The sequence below is a fragment of the Aotus nancymaae genome, unplaced genomic scaffold (genome assembly GCF_030222135.1).
Source record: "Aotus nancymaae isolate 86718 unplaced genomic scaffold, 86718_ANA_hifiasm-v0.15.2.pri h1tg000036l, whole genome shotgun sequence".
Taxonomy (NCBI): domain Eukaryota; kingdom Metazoa; phylum Chordata; class Mammalia; order Primates; family Aotidae; genus Aotus; species Aotus nancymaae.
In genome coordinates, this window is record NW_026988450.1 from 58,199,847 (window position 1) to 58,217,579 (window position 17,733).

The window sequence follows — 17,733 nt, forward strand, 5'->3', positions numbered from 1 at the left end:
ATGGACTACTGAAGTTTCTAATTCCATATAAGTGTGAAAAGCTTGCATCACTTGCCTTTAAATTGCTGTCAGACCTAGGATCAATAATTGTTAACACCAAACTGAGCACATTTGGAAGGGGACAGATGGCTTGCACTACTCCTTTCTTTAATTCAACAATGAGTCAATTCTTATGAATCATGATTCCAAAGTCGTATCAGAAATACAATGGAAAACACTGGTTAAATCCCTACTAGAGAAGTTCACTCATATAAAAAAATATGCCTTCACAACTGTCTCTACAGTAGGCAGACTCAGCATATAGGTCAACAAACTTTTCTTCTTTCTTAATGAGTCATGATGACACCAGGTAGATCAGAGAGCTTAGCCTACTGCTATCTTTGTAAAACAAGACCTCTGGGTAAGTAAACAAGTACTTTTAGCCCAGGATTCAACAAAAGTCAAAATGATACCTTAAGAAAAACACATCAAGGGAGGTTAAAAAAAAACAAACACCAAGATTTGGAGAGAAGAGAGTAAAAAAACTGAAAGAAGCATTGCCTAATGGATATTGCTCATGAACAGTTGAATGGCAGTTTTCCTTCTCTTTGTACCAAGTTATAATAAACCTTTTAGGCCTAATTAGGAATTATCACACAGCTGGGGTGAGTCAATCTTTAAGTCACAGGGAAACCATTCAAAAGCATTCATTTGGAAGGAATTCAAAAACAGTGCTATGAAAATCACAGTAGAGATTATCCTGACCCACTCCACAAAGCACAGGTGAAAATAATGAGCTTCTAAAATCATACACCAAGTTTTCCCACTTACTTTCCTAAAATCTGTTTTTATTACTTACTTTCCTAAAACCTCTGTCTCTGAAGACACTGAATACTGACAAATTGCAGAAAAAGTTAACCAAGCAGCAAAAGGAAAGCAATGATTGAGAAATACATTTGTGCCCCAAACTCCATCTGCTTAAAATTTGAGAGACTTAGGGCACATATGATTTAAGTCATCACCACAATTATCAAAAAGTATGTAAACAAATTACTACCTGTGTGTGCAAAGCAGGTTTCAAAAGTGGCTGAGAGTTCAGTAAAGTCTACACTGCCTTGGTTCAAATCCAGGCTCTGTCATTTACTGACTGTAATTCAGACAGATCACTTAACTTCTCTTTGTCCCAGTTTCCTCTTCTGTAAAATAGGGTTGGCATGAAAAAACAGTTAATAAATGCTACAACAGTGGCTAGTATATTGTAGCTACTATATGTGTATTAGCTGTAATTGTTATTATTTTTAAGAAATAGAATTTTGAGGCTGGGCGCAGCAGCTCACGCCTGTAATCCCAGCACTTTGGGAGGCCAAGGCAGGTGGATCATGAGATCAAGAGATTGAGACCATCCTGGGCAACATGATGAAACCCCATCTTTATTTAAAAAAAAAGATACAAAAATTAGCTGGGCGTGGTGGTGTGCACCTGTAGTCCCAGCTACTCTGGAGGCTGAAGCGGGAGAACTGATCGAACTCAGGAGGTGGAGGTTGCAGTGAGCTGAGGTTGCACAACTGCACTCCAGCCTGGTGCCTGGTGACAGAATAAGACTTGTCTCAAAAAAAGAGAAAAAGAAAAATAGAATTTTGAAATGTCCGTGGCTTTATATTCTTTAAAACATTATAAACTCTTTTGAGTAAACTACTATGTACTAAAAATTGGGCACTCTATATAACATATAACCCTCATAAAAACTGCCAGGAATGTATGCAGCATTGTCCCCATTTTACAAAGTAGGTATTGGGGGAAGTCTGACTCCCTATATCATGTTCATTTTAGAAAACAAAGTTCCTTGAAGATTTGTGTTTATATTTTGATCCTTCTCTGCACTAGCAAAGTTACACAGGAGCATAAAGCTGCTACTCAAAAAGTAGTGATCATGAGCTGGGCATGGTGGCTCACGCCTGTAATCCCAGCACTTTGGGAGGCCGAGGCAGGTAGATCACTTGAGCCCAGGAATCCAACACCAGACTGGGCAACATCACAAAACCCTGTCTCCACAAAAAGTAAAAAAATTAGCCAGGAGTGGTGGCATGTGCCTGTAGTCCTAGCTACTCAGGAGGCTGAGGTGTGAGGATAGATTGAGCCCAGGAGGTTGAAACTGCATTTTGAATTACCTCTTCATCGAAGTATCTCTTACTAAAATGAACTGACCATATATGTGTCTGAGTCTCTATCTGGACTCTTTATTCTGATCTATGGATCTGTTTGTCAAAATTGGTGCCAATACCACATTGTCTTGATTACTGTAGCTTTACTGACCATCTTTATTTCCTTTTTTGTGAATTAACTGTTCATATTGGTTTGTCTTCTTTCCTTTTGTATAATTTGTTTGCTTTTTTATTCTTTTTACATTCTAGATTTTAATATTAATGCATTATGCATGAGTCACATATCTTCTCTCAGTCTGTTGTTTTCTTTACCTTTTACCAAAAGTAAGTCATAAAGAAATTTTACATTTTGTGATGATCAAATTCATCAATCCTTTCTCTTATATTTTTGCCTTCTGGATCTTAAGAAGCCTTCTCAACCTTGAGAATACAGATATTTTCTTCTTATGAGTACAGGACAATTAAATATGTGTCTATTTTGTTTACTAATGCAATGATGCCACCTCTTTTTATTGCTTCATGATATATCTTGATATTCGGTTGGGTACCTTCTACCTTGGCTCTTTTTGTGCATCTATTCTTTCTTATTAATTTTAGAAGGCCTTACTTCTCTTTGCTTTATTACTTCTATACCTCCATCATTAGGCCTTTTTTTCTTTACCAGCTCAACTATAATTACTTGTTCAGTAAGACACACTTACTACTAAGAATTAGAATATTCTTCCAGTAATAATCAGTGATGAGTATAAGTTTTGCTTTCTTATGACTTGCTATACATAAACTTGCCATTTGTTCTTTTCTATAATTAATAACATAAAATGTTAGAAATTCCTGTGTAATGATGGTTTAACCTGTTTTTACAGTCATTTCCCTTTTATGTAGAAATGTGATTAGTATTCTTTATTTAAGAGCGTTTTTTTTTTTAACATTGTTAACCATTCCTAATTTCCTGACACTCTTTTTTCTTTCCTTTTTTTTAATTGACACTGATTCTTTTTTCTAACTCTTCCCACTGGCAACTCTTCTGCCTGACTCTTGTGGGCAGTCTTCAAGGTTCCAGTCTTGGTCATACTTCCTTAGCAGAAAAACAACCACTCGATCTACGCCATCCTCTCCTCTTCCCCCCCGAAAAAAAAATTTTACCTGAAAATCATTAGAATGTATATTGTTTCTTTATCCTTAGTAATAGATGATCCTTATTACTGAAAATATCATGCTAAGGTATATAGTTGATGCTTAAATGTGTTAAAAGAGTGAGTATTGTTAAATGACTCTTAATATGCTAAACACATAAAATACTACTTTATTACTATCATATTTATGAATTCCTATTTATAATATGATAAAAATCAACAAAAATACAAAGTACTACATTCTTAGCACTTGTAGTATATACCTCAATGTTCTAAGTATATGCACCTTGGAACACTGAGTTAAATGTTTATGGAATCCCTAAAGCATTTCAAGAAAATAGCTTGAAATCACTGCTCTAGACCTATTCATCTTTTAACATAGGTCAACATGCAACAGTATTTAGGACTAATTATCCTAACAGCTTTCAATTCAACATTAATCATGCAAAAAATCACATGCACAAAGAATACTGATTACTAAAATTTGCAGTATATACATAGTCATGGTTAATTAAGCACCACATTATTATTAGACATTTTTCTTACATTCCCTAAGAGGGTATTTATTATCTTTGGGGAAAATTTTAGAGAAAATTTAGATCAATTTTCACATAGTAAGATTTTTAATAATTCACTATCTAAATGGTCTTTTGTTTCACAAAGTTTTACGACGACACTAAAAAGTTCTGGAAATATCGCTGTTTTGGTTTTTGGTTACTATAGAGTTTTCTATATCTATGATCTCATGATGTTTGGTACCTAGACTCTCTCTTTCCTAATACTAACAGAGTACTATTAGGACTCCAATTGTCATTACCAGTCCTCAAGACTTTTCCTAAGTTTTTACCTAGCACCCCAATACTTTTCTCTAGGAAACTGCATTCTGAAAAAGGATTTAGAACATGTATGTAATCCTCATCTTTTTTCCTCCTCTTCTATCTCTCAAACCTTCATTCATTAAAATTTAGTTGAGTCAAATACTTGCCCAGACAGGCAACAGATATGTTATAAACAAGTATTTTCTATCTTGTATTTCTTATCTTAATCTTCTGCCTCTTAAATGAAGGTCTTAACTTCCTTATTAAAATATGAAATCCAACTTGGGGTTTATATAAGATACATATCTTGAAATGGTATAAGAAGTAACAAAAATTTCCAGGTGCATACAAACTAAAACAAACCTGAAAAAATAAAGTTTGAAAAACCAAAGTTTGTAGCAAAAATGTGTAACGTATAAACAGGGTTGTTTTGTTTAAATTGTTAGAAAAATAAAGAGAGCTACAAGGATAAATTATAATTTGTCCTTGTGTGGTAGACTGTTCCATCAATGGCCCCAATGAATCACACCACCCGCTATCTGTCAGCCTGTGTAGTACCCTCATATTGACTCTAGATTTGGCCATGGGATTTGCTTTGTCCAATGGAACAGTAGTAAATATGACAAATGTACAGGATCAGTAACTTCTTGCACATTAGGGCTTGTTCTCTTAGGATGTTTACTGTGGGAAGAAGCCCCGTCTAGCCTACTGGAGGCTGAGAGGCCCTGTACAGCAGAGACAGCCAACTCATTGAATCATGAAAAACAATAAATGTCCTTGTTTTAAACCTGAGTTTTGGTGTGGTTTGTTATGCAGTGATGGATAATGTGAAATCTTATCTCTCTCTGTCTATGTCTGTGGCACAGCAACGGCTAAAAGTTACATAAAGCTATACTTAATTGAAAAAAAAATTAAGGTCTCTCAGTAAACTTTAGAAGCATTAGACCTGCTGTCCTCTAACATTTCCCCCTCTATGTAGACTCAGTTATTCAACCCATTTAAATAAGTAGTACAATACTCAACATTTAACTATTATCCTGTACATTTTATAGGTACAGACTGTACCAACTAATCAATGAATAAAGAGTACACAATAAATATTTTTATTTTTAAACACTGAACTGTACATGTTTAATATAAAAGATGAGATTCTAGCCCTGTTTTTAAAAAAAAGTATACTTGCTAATATTATCTTTACATTGTTTTACAGAAGGCAATATTCTAAATCTGCAGCTTCATTCCATAGCTTTATAGAATTATAATCTCTTGAATATATTTCCAATGTTGTTTAAAAAGTAAAAAATCATACAAGATATATTTAGCACGCTAAAACTTAAGAGGTTACAGTATAACTGCCCAGAACCTCCAGGTACCATTGAATACTTTTCCAGTACAAAGAAACCAACATGTTAGAATAATTAATTCTCTGTATTTACTTTTATTAAAAAGAGATTTCTGGTAGTAAGAACAAATAATCTCTCATTTGTTGCCTGAAAGCCTAAAATAGGATCATTGGTTTCTAGGCTTGCTACTTGCTGCTTAGCAACCTGTCCTACTTGCCTGCCTTCCTTTCTGTTGTAAAGTACAGTGGACATGGGAGCAGGCTGACGATAGATGAATACTCGACGAAGGCACTCACAAAGGGCTGCATAGGAGTAATTTGGAGCACAGGCAAAAAATTTTTTGTCTCTCTTTGATGCTTGGACGTAGCCTGCCAAGAATATGAGACAAACAAACAAACAAACAAAAAACTATATATTAATCAGAAGGGGAAAAATCATGATTTAACATTTAATATTTTGCAATATTTATTACAAATTAAAATTCCCAAGTAAAATATATACCATAAGGTATATAATTCTGAATCATTAATGATTAGCCATAATCAGTCTCTCCCGACTGGTGCAAAAACATAACTTTAACTCATAAGGAACAAAACAGTTTTCTCTCTTCAAAAAAGCATAATATAGTTTAATTTCCATGAATAATTGGAACACTAAAATTCTAAAATCTAAAACACTAATTACATACCAAAATATCTTTAAGTGCCAATTTAATATTTAGCTTTATGAATTACAGATATGGCATCAGAGAATCTTTTTTTTCCTCTTAAATATGGGAAAATGTGTATAGAATACCATCATAAAGTTATTTCAGGTTTCTGTTAATAATGTATCCCTGAATGTACTGGTATTCATGATTCATTATCTTATTATCCCTATAATGTTGGTGATATTTTTACACACCAATACCAACATTATAAATGGATTCTGTTGTACTTTCAGCCCTCAGAAGTAGAATGTTGACCACTATAACCTCAAAAATAATTTCAAGTCTCTAAACTGAAAAAATCCTTAATCTTGTCCTAATTCATGTACATGTTTAAAAAGTATCTTTTTGGATTAAGAGAACATTTATGTTCCAAAATATAAATTATGATTTTCAGATTGTGACATGGTTAGCAAACGTTAGATATTTATATTCATATAAGATAAAAATATAACACTATTTACAATTGAGATCTCATCAAACAATGAATAAATAAAGGAACCACTGAGCACACAGATCAATACTGCTTTTAAAAATATTAAGCAGGACTTGAAGGGAGAAAAGTGAAGATTTAGATACCTATTTAAATAGTTTAAAGTAGCTATCCAGGCTAACCTTGACAGAATTAATAAAGTGTATAACATTTCAAGTATATATCTAATGTAATGTTGATTTAACTTAGAATTAAGCATAGAATTCCTCTAATATAGGGGATTTGGGGATATGTATAGAAGATCTGAGCATCTAAAGATGATATGATAGAGTTTTCTTCTGACTAAAGAAAGTATAGATCATTAAAAAATAGCATCATAGTAGGGAGGCTAAAAATTTTATGGTTAGTCAACTAAATTTTTTCAGGTCATAAAAATCCATTTTTTTCAGACTACACTGGAGTCTGAACCAGTTTAGCAGCCTACATTATTAACTATAAGGGATAATTAATAAATTTCTTCTACAATTAGGGTTGTGCATATATAGCCATCAAAATACATAATTTCACTTCTTGCTGCCAGTTTAAAATAATCTTTCAAGAATGCAATAACTGTGGCTAATTCACATAAAAAATCTGTCATACAATAGTAATGGATTTTGACATAAAATCAATGATTGCATACATCTACAATTAAGCAGTTTAAAACATTTTCAAGCCCTAATTTTAAAACTGGTACTTTTTTCCTTTTATCCTACCAAATAAGTTTAATTTCTGCTTATCACCACTTTCCAAAAGTGTTTTCATTATAATGGCTCCCTTTTGTGCTTAATTTTGACAAAGATGTCTCCTAATGTGCATTACACCTTAGGGGGATTCTATGATGTTTCTGAAGATTATTCTGAAGAAGCCTGAATACAAGTTCCATGTAGGGTATTATCAATCTCCTTGTTCAGAGTCCAGTATTATATGGCTTACAGAATTAGAAAAAGGCAAATCACTTAGTAGAATTATTCAAGTGGTCAGATAACCAATTTCATTTCTATTCTGTTTTGATCTTCTGTACAAGCATAAAAACAGATTAGTCTAAATGTTCCAACAGTGCTAACACTCAGCAACTAGTACAAGCAACCAAATCATAGCATGAATCAATCTAAATGTAATCAGGACAGCTCAAATTAAAAAGAAAAAAAAGAAGTGAACTTTTGATGACTGTACTTCTGAATTCTTGGAAAATGTCAAAGAGTTTGTTTATACCTAAAGCATTGAAAGTTGCAATGTGCTCCCACATATCATCTTGTTTGCTGGAGTGTGGTTGCCAGAGTAGGGCATCAACATCATGGCGCAAACAGAAGCAGGGCATTTCTTTAGGATCCACTATGACAGAGAAAAGGTACTGGTTGCTTCCAAGATTCACCTAAAAAGTGATTTGAAAAAATTTACTCAACAACAAATTAATAATAGCAACAATAATAACAATGGCAGAAGCTGAAAGCCAGCACTGTCAGCAACTGTTTTATACTTTTTATATACTTAATCTCATTGACTCCTTATAATATCCCTGAGAGAAATGTGCTACTGTCATGTTCATTTTAATGCTGAGGAAAGTGATGTAAAAGGCATTTAGGTAACTTGTCAATGGTTAGCCTGGCAGTAAGTCATGGAGCTGAAATTTGGACCCAGAGTCTATGTTCTTAATCACCATGCTATAACTACCTCATAATTGTTAATAACTAGTTTAAGACATGATATTAAGCAGGGGTGCCCCCACTGTGCCACAGACCAGTACCAGGCAGTGACCTTTTAGGAACTGGGCCTCACAGCAGGAGGTGAGCAGCAGGCAAGGGGGCATTACTGCCAGAGCTCCGCCTCCTGTCAGATCAGCAGCAGAATTAGATTCTCACAGGAGCGTGAACACTACTGTGAAATGTGCATGCAAGGGATCTAGGGTGCATGCTCCTTATGAGAATCAAACTAATACCTGATGATCTAAAGCAGAACAGTTTTATTCTGAAACCATCCATCAATACCCCACAGGCCTGTGTTCCACAAACTGGTCCCTGGTACCAAAAAGGCTGGGGACCACTGATACAAAGCACCAATTTAAGCAGACTATTTTTAAACCATAGAATACACGCATGAAGTTACTAATGCTAACTTGTAATAATCACCAAGAACAATGATACTACCAGAATTTATGAGCATATTCTACAAGCCAGGCATGCTACAAATACTAATCTTCTCAACAACACACAAGGCTGTTATTATCTTCACTTAAGGGATGAAAGAACAGACTTGGAGAGCTTGAGTAAATTGTTCTAGGCTAAAAAGAAATACCACAATGCTGGAATTCACACTCAGACCTGTCTATAAATTATTCACTTTAACTTATTGCTTATTCTGGTATCAATGTCAACATGTCAATAATGTCAACATTTGTTACTGTAACACATCAATAATTGTGATTGCAGTATTGATGCCTAAATAAATTCATTCTAATATAAAATCATCAAATTGAAACTCACTGGATTTCATCTATAGAAATACTTTTTCTAAATGGAGATATGTTGTAAGGATAGTCTTCTTTATGAGAAATGTCATCAGTGTTGAAAATACCAAACAGAATAAATGCTAACAAAAATCACATCAAATGTAGAAAATATAAAATGTGAACTTGACCTGAATTCAATGGGGAAAGCTATGAAGTGGCTCTCTAGCAAGAGGACCTGTTGGTAAAGCTGTGACAACACAGGCTACTGGTCACAGGAGAGTCCAGTGTCAGTGCAATCCACCTTCTGCTCCCCAGCAATGCCAGGGAAATAGGGCTTTTGAGTAGGGCCAGGGCTTGCTCTCTACAAAAGAAGGGGAGCAGGCCAGCACACAGAGACCACAGATGGTTTCTTTTCTCTCCTTACTCCTGATGATCAGTGGCTAGATGAGGTTTATTTTCAAAGTCCCCAGTACCTAACTGGCCTTTTATTATTATAAGTTTTGATGGACCAAACATTGCTTCAGCTCTCTTCCCTGTACTCTAAATCTGATGTTCTCACTTTTTGTTTTTTAATCAAGGTCTTTCAAGAAAAATAAACTATAGCTAAAATAAAATACAAGTTGAAATAATATTTTCACAGAAACACACCTACTTTCACGAGCCAAGTGCCTAAAGAATGTATTGAGGATTAATATAATTGAGTGATCTCTTGTCCATCCATACTTGGACAGCAGTGAGAAAAGAACAGAGGACCCTGAACCACCAAGCGAAAGCTGACCACCAAGGGAGATCAATCATGAAAATAAGAGGATGAAGATGAAGGCAGGTGCCTTATTAAGAGCCCCTTACTCTGACTTAGGTGTTTCTTCACTTCAGCAGCCACTTACCTTACAAATATCTCCATTATGGCAATTGAGTCAACTGCTGTTAATTATAAAACTAGCAATTTCACATAGTTTGTCTTTTCCATACCTTTGACATGGCATTCTGTTTGGACTCTTGTATTTTTTTTACCTGATAGATTCCTACTTATCCTCCAAGACTCAATTCAACCATCAGTTGCTCCCTGAATTCTCCTATTCTCATGGATATATGAGATGCTTGAATTGAGAATTCAAGCATCATCTATGTTATTCCTATCAAATTATTATCATACTATATTAGATTAGTAATATTTTTGCATACCACCTGTGGCAGGCTAATGTCCATATCTAAACCCCTTGGAACCCATGAATATGTTACCTTATATGGCAAAAGGGACTTTGTAGATATGATTAAGTTTAAGGTCCTGAGATGCAAAGATTATCCTGGAATATGTGGGTAGGCTCAATGTATTAAAAAGGGTTCTTAGGGAGGGAGGAGGGTCACAAACAAACACAGAAAGTGAGATGACAACAAAAGCAAAGGGGATACACAGAGATATATAAAGAATTGTTGATTTTTTTTTTTTTTGAGATAGGGTATCACTCTGTCACCCAGGCTGGTGTCCAGTGGCACAATCATGGCTCATGACAGCCTTGACCTCCTGGGCTCTAGCATTCCTCCAGTTCCAGCCTCCTGAGTAGCTGGGACTATAGGCACACACTGCCATGACTGGGTAATTTTTAAATTTTTTATTTTTTTGTCAAGACGAGAGGTCTCACTATGTCGCCCAGGCTGGTCTTGAACTCAACTCAAGCAATCCTCCTGCCTCAGCCTCCCGAAGTGCTAGGATTACAAGTGTGAACCACTGGTGCCTGGCAAGAATTGAATTCTTTCCTTATTTCTATATGTAGTAAAAGACTACGTGATACTCATTTTACTTAATAAATTCTAGCTTCCCTATTTTTTACTTCAAAATTGAGTATTTCACACAGCTAAATATAAAGATTATGTCACTGCCAGATGTTTGCTACTTCTTAGGTTGGACAGATGCCACAAAAGGAAAACAAGTTTTCCATTTCTGTTCAAAGATGCCAAGCAAAGAGTGGATAAATGAACTGAACATAAGCATTATTTTAAGATAACGCCTAAAAGGTGTTTGGCTTTATTTTTGTCATGTGGTATTAGAATCTCTTGATAACTGTTTATGCCTTTCACTACTATTTCTTACCTCTCTGCCTACCTGGGACTCCCAGTATGATGCTGAACAGGAGTAACGCAAGCAGACATCTTGGCCTGTTCCCAATCTTAACAGAAGCCTTCAGTCTTTTACCATGAAATACAGTGTTAACTCTAGGATTTTGGATGATAAAGTTTCTCTCAATTCCTAGTTTGCTAAGCATTTTTATCATAAATGGTTTTTTTTTCATATTCTTTTTCTGCATCTACCAGGATGATCAATATTTTTCTTTAGTCTGTTGATATGAATTATACTGATTGACAATACTTGAATGATGAAATCAGCTTTGAGTTCCCAGAATAAACCCTACTGGGCCATAATGTAATTTTCCTTTTTACTTATTAATGAATTTCATTTACTAATTATCTTATTAAGAATTTTTGTGTCTGTATTCATGAAGGATATTGGGTGTTTTTCTTCCTGTTTTCTCATCTTTTAATGTCTTTGGTATCAGGGTAATGCTAGCCTCATTAAATTGGAAAGTGCTCCTTTCTCTTTAACTTTCTAGAAGTTTGTTGAGGCAGGAGGATCACCTGAGGTTGGGAGTTCAAGAACAGCCTGACCAACATGGTGAAACCCTGTCTCTACTAAAAATACAAAAATTAGCCTGGTGTAGTGGCAGGCGCCTGTAATCTCAGCTACTTGGGAGGCTGAGGCAGGAAAGTTGCTTGAACCTGGGAGGTGGAGGTTGCAGTGAGCTGAGATCGTGCCACTGCATTCCAGCCTGGGTGATGGAGTGAGATTCCATCTTAAAAAAAAAAAAAGGCTTTGCCTTTTAAGATTCTAGAAGGAAAATAATTAAATATCCTAGCTAAAACAGCAGATTGTGGGAACAGTATATTCCCAGAGAGAGGCTCTGTATATATGAACACATATTCTTTAAAAAAAAAAAAAAAAAAAAGTATCAGTTAAACAAGCATTTCATTGATATCCCAAAGAAAGGACTGAATTCTAGTGCACTGAGAACTTGACACTGTACAGAATTTTAAGAATCAAAAAATATAAGATTTGCAACTAAAATCATGTCTTTTCAGAGGAAAATGAAAGGCAAAAATGGAATTGCAGACTTCTGCAAACAAGTTCATCATAGGTAATAACAACTGGCAACCAATAATTAAAAACATTATTCATTATACTCCCACAATCCTGAAAGAAACTAAAATGTCTTCAATAAAACCACACTCATATTAGGAGGTCAGACTTACTGTGATATCTGAACTTTAAGCTGCTGGGAGACAATTATCCTAAATACTCACATTTTCTGCCTATCTTTGAAGCAGAGGCACTAAATATAGTCCTTAATTCTGGACTATTTCAAGGATGTTTGTAAAACAAATAACTTTGGAAGATATAGTATCTCACTCCAAAGCAAAAGGCAGATTGGTTTAAAGTCCAGTAGAATAATGTCTCTTCTAAGGAAAGTGCAGGAAGGCTTACTGGCCATCTCCATATTTCCCTGTGGAAATTGAGGATCAGGGAACTGGTCCAAATGCTGATACTCTGGGTTAATGCTTCTGCTGTTAGTAACAAACTATCCTTTGTCTCTGACATAGGAATCTCATGTCTTTTTACCAGCATCTATAGGCTAATTTGTTAGCTTACAAGCAGGTTAAAAATCTCAGACCCACTGCCATTCTGGGGAAGATGGGATTCTGACAGAGAAAGGGCTGTCTGGAGGAGAAAAATGAGAGCCTTATAGGTTTATTAACAAGGTTAGAGCGTGTCTATGAGATTATCCGGTTAATTGGGCAATAAATGTCCTCCACTTCACTGCCTATTAATGAAGTACTGGAAAGGCTGTTGCAGGTTGAGTTGTGGGAAGATGGTTGACAGCTGCCGGAACAGAGCCCTGGTTGTTGCTAACTCTCTTCTAGAAGAGAAGATCTTCTCACTGATCTAGTGGTAGTGCTTTAATGAAAGCATAATGTGCTTTAATTTCTGTTTTGCTACAAACTAAATACCACCACCTGTTTTTTAAAGATTTTCATGACAGCATAGTAACTTCCACTTTCTCAAACACAGGGGCAACACAAATTAACTTTATTAATAAGTTTCTTCTAAGCAAATCAAGTGCTTGCTAATTCATACTTTTAAATGCTTACTATTCAAAAGATTTTTCCATATACTAAAAGTAAACTTCAAAGAGTCACACAAAAGATTAGGACATGATAAAAATATCAAAAAACAGTATGAATATTTAACAGATTTTTATGAGGGCAATACTATTCTATTGCAAGTGCAAGAAGGCAAATACATAAACATTACTCAAATACATAAACATTTAAGGTGTCATTAAAGTGAGAAAAAATAACATTAACCAAAAACAGCAAAAGGGAAATGTCCACAATTATGACCCAAAATCAAATCATATGCTATTTTTTTCTTCTTTTTCTGAGAGAGGGTCTCACTCTGTCGTAGGTTGCCTAGGCTGGAGTGCAGGCACCATTATAGCTCACTGGAACCTTCAACTCCCGGGCTCAAGAGATCTTTGGGCCTCAGGCCGCTGAATAGCTAGAGGTACATGCCATCACACCTGGCAAATTTTTACATTTTTTGTAGACAAGAGGTGGGGGTGGTCTTGCTATGTTTCCCAGACTGGTTCTAACCTCCTGGCCTCAAGTAATCCTCCAGCCTTGGCCAGCTAAAGTCTGGGATTATCAGCATGAACCACTGCACCTGGCCCATATGCTATTCAGAGATTAAAAAATAAATAACAGGTACAACAGGAGCAAACAGAATTTAAAACAAGTATACAGAAATCAACTGCACTTTAAGTCAAAGAAATTCAATGTGTTATTCACATATCTCAGATGTCAATTCATAACCATTAAGTTGGAAATAATATTAAGTAATATTTCTACACATACACATACACATGTCTCTTTGAGACTATACTCAAAGAGTGTATTAAGAAATATTAATGCCAAATTAGTGCTGATTCTTCAAAAGAACCATCATCTCTGAGATATCACATAAATTGCAATATTTGATACAACTCTCTTTCTTGACTTTCCTACACTATAATTATTGTTATAAATATTAATTACATGCTTGTTTTCCTCATTTGACTGTATGTTTTAAAAGTAGAAACTGTTTGATTACCAATAGGTCTCCAAAAGTGAAAGTAAGTACTGTATACATTTATTTGCTCAATGTTGGCATGATTACATTAAAAGTGGTGACAGGTAACGTCTGCAATATTTGTAAAGCACTTTAATCCAAGGTCAAGACTCTAAGATAATGAAAAAAAAAATACATGTAAAGGGGTATTTTTAATGATTATATTTATAGTTTTTAAAAAATCTAAGGTAAATAAAAATTCATTAGATAATTGATTAATTAAATTGTGGCATAAGCCTATTTGATAGCATGTAATATATTAGTATTTCAAAAATATGGACTAATACATAAAATGCTTATGGAAATACTAATTTTTAAAACAGTAGGCTATAAACTGAATCTACAGTATTGTTATGGACATATACAAATTATACAAAGAATACAAGGTGAAAGTTTCTTGATCTAGCACTGCTAGATCAAGAAAATGAAAAATCCACACTAGAATGAATAAATCATACACACACACACACACATTCACACACACAGACATAACAATTATGTAAGAGTCAAAATGAATTAAACTCGGCTATATATGACAATGTGGTTGACTTTCATAAACTTAAAGAAAAAAGCCACAAAAGAATACCCAAGAATATGATTCCATTCAAGAATGATTTCAGTTCAATAAAATTAACCTATTATTAAGAGAAGGACTGTTAAACATATCAGCAGTAAATATTAACAATGAAATATTAAACATTTAGGACAGCTCTCTTGGGCAAGAAGAAAAGGGAATACACTTACAGAAGAAGTTAGGGGATGAGATCTAGAAAACATAAAACATAAATACACTGATTCATTGTTTATTTTGACTTACATTAATGCTATTTAAGCAATATATATTTTTATAAATGACTTCTACTTAAATTTTATTAAAATGATGCCTCTATACCAACATAATTTGCCCAGTTTAATTATTTTTCTAAATGTAAATTTTCATGTAAATTTTTCTCAAGTAGGACTCAGAGGCCCTCAGCATCATGGTAATAGTTCTGCTAAAGTGGAGGTTGGCATCCTTTTTCCATAAACACCAGACAGTAACTATTTTAAGCTTTGCACTTATATGGTCCCTGCTACAACTCAACCTTGCTAAGAGCACAAAAGCAGTCACAAACAATGTGTAAAAAATGGGAAAGTTTGTGTTCCAATAAAACTATTTACAAAGGCAACACACCAGATTTGATCTATGAGCCATTATTTGCCACCCCATGTGCTAAATAATAAATTATCTATATGACTCTGTATAATTGCCACATGTAAGAGTGAGGGCTTGTACATACCATAAACAAGTATAACACATACCTGTACATACACAACTATACTAGTACACACACACACATACACACACACACACGGAGCATTGCATTACACGGTATTATAAACAACAATTACTGTTGCAACAAATATCTTTACAGTAAAAACTTTTAGTTATCAGAATATTAGGGCAGGAAAATAGACTACTCACATCAGCTACTGTCTATGGGCTAAAGGAATCTACCAAGAAAAAAAAATAATTACCTTTATATGTGGTTTTACTTTATATTGTTTTAAGTTAATTCTGCATGTCTCTTTAATTTCTGTATGTTTTGGAAGCAGAGATATTGACTGCTCTTTACTCTCTACTACATTTTCAAATGTTAATGCCTCCAGCTGACAGACAAAATGGACTCCCACGGCTGAGATGCTCAAAGTTAAAACAGAAGCAGGCAGCGATGGCTGGGTGAGGAAGTGGGGTCATCTACTGTGTTCTCAGAAAGATGTTGTAAAAGTATGACAGGAATTCCTTTTCTACAACCAAACCAAACCCAGTTCCTACTGTCGGTGCCAAAATAAACTGCAGTCAGAATCCTCTCACCTATCACTCACCATTTGAAAGAAATATTTGACAGAGACTTCCGGTTTTATGCTTGAAAACCAACCAATCAGAGCTCACCTGCCCCAGCTAATCAGGGCTCAGCTGTGGTTATTCAGCTCAAACTATGGTTATTCAGAATTGGGTATTTGGCAAACATTTTTCCAAAGTAAATCAACCAATCACGGTTCAGCTATATTGACCAAGGGTTGCAGCTATGCTGACTGAACAGAACTAAGCTGTCAGTCATTCATTTGCATAAATGGATCTGCTTGGGAACCTGGGCAGGAACTGTTGCTATAAAACCTGAACCCTCTCTTTGTTCTCTGGAACGCACCTTCATTGAAGGCTGCCTAAGGCTATGTCTTCCTCAGTCTGCAAACTGTTCACTGGAATAAAAGTATCTTTCCTCCAAATTACTTTTCAAAGAACTTTGTTCACACAAGGATGTTTACATAGTGAACAGCCTTAGAAGACAGAATGCCTCCCTCCAGTACCATTGGCAAAATGCTTATGGCAGTAAGCAGTTAGACATGCTAACTGATCATTATAGCAGATTTAAGTTCCCTAAGCTCAAGTTTTCTCTCTTCTAATACAACCTATTGATGTAAGTGGGAATCCATCTGGACCCATCTGTTTTGCCCAGTGGGAATTTCAGACTTGAGAAATTGGCATAAATATGCTAATGCTTATGCTGTTTACTGTGCAAGGTAACAGTCTCTGACTCAGTAATTTCCTGTCTCCCACCAGCATCCATTAAACTGTGGCAGGTTAACTTGTTAGCCTGCAAGTGGGGTAAAATATCAGAACTTCACAGTTTTTGATATATCTACTATTCTGTAACTTTTTAAAAATTAGTGCTGTTATTGTGTGAGTGCCATATACACACAATCTCTGCTTTAGACAAGCCACTCTCAAAATATGATATGCAGAACACACCTGGGTTGGGAAACAGGATGTTGGGAGACATCTTCAGGGGGTCCATAGACTTAAAACTATTTTCATAATAATACTAGGATGTAAATTGCTATCTCCCTATTTTTAAATTTGTATGGATGGCACAAAAGGAAAAGTAGGTAAAATTGCTGGAGTGATAGCATAAATTATTGCAGCAGCACCGGATACCAGTAATTACTTGAAGTTGCTGCATTCTTCACTGCCATGCACTCACTGTAAAAAAAAAAAGCCCAGTTTCACTTTTAAAAGTTCTTGGGAAAGAAGTAAAAATGATTAAATTTATTAAATCTTGACTCTTGAGTACATGTCTTTTAGTATTCTGCATGACTAAACAGGAGTACATATAAAGCAGTTCTGCTGCATACTGAAGTATCATGGTTGTCTCAAGGAAAAGCACTTGGGAACTATTTGAGTTGCAAACACTGAAATGGCCATTTTTTCATGGAACATAATTTTTACCTGAAACAGCGGTTGACAAACTATGGTTATTCAAAATTGGGTATCTGGCAAACATTTTTGCAAAGTAAATGACCAAATTCTGTCACTTCAAGAACACCTGAAAGTATTTGTTGCCAATGATAAAATTTCAGCTTTTGAATAAAACTTAGAATTTTGAAGAACTCATTTATCACCATGAGGAT

At 35.0% G+C, this 17,733-nt stretch overlaps 1 protein-coding gene across 1 annotated transcript in view; it reads right to left on the reverse strand.

Annotated features, from left to right (window-relative positions):
* Positions 1-5,179: 5,179 nt before the first annotated feature.
* The window catches only part of NUDCD1 (NudC domain containing 1), a 64,996-nt gene continuing 52,442 nt past the window's right edge, over positions 5,180-17,733 (reverse strand). Inside the window, exons 9-10 of the mRNA XM_012443301.2 lie at positions 7,829-7,988; positions 5,180-5,803 (exon numbers count right to left, since the gene is read on the reverse strand). Of these exons, the coding sequence (XP_012298724.2) occupies positions 5,511-5,803; positions 7,829-7,988 (453 nt within the window). The 3' untranslated portion in view covers positions 5,180-5,510. The remainder of the gene's footprint in view (positions 5,804-7,828; positions 7,989-17,733) is intronic.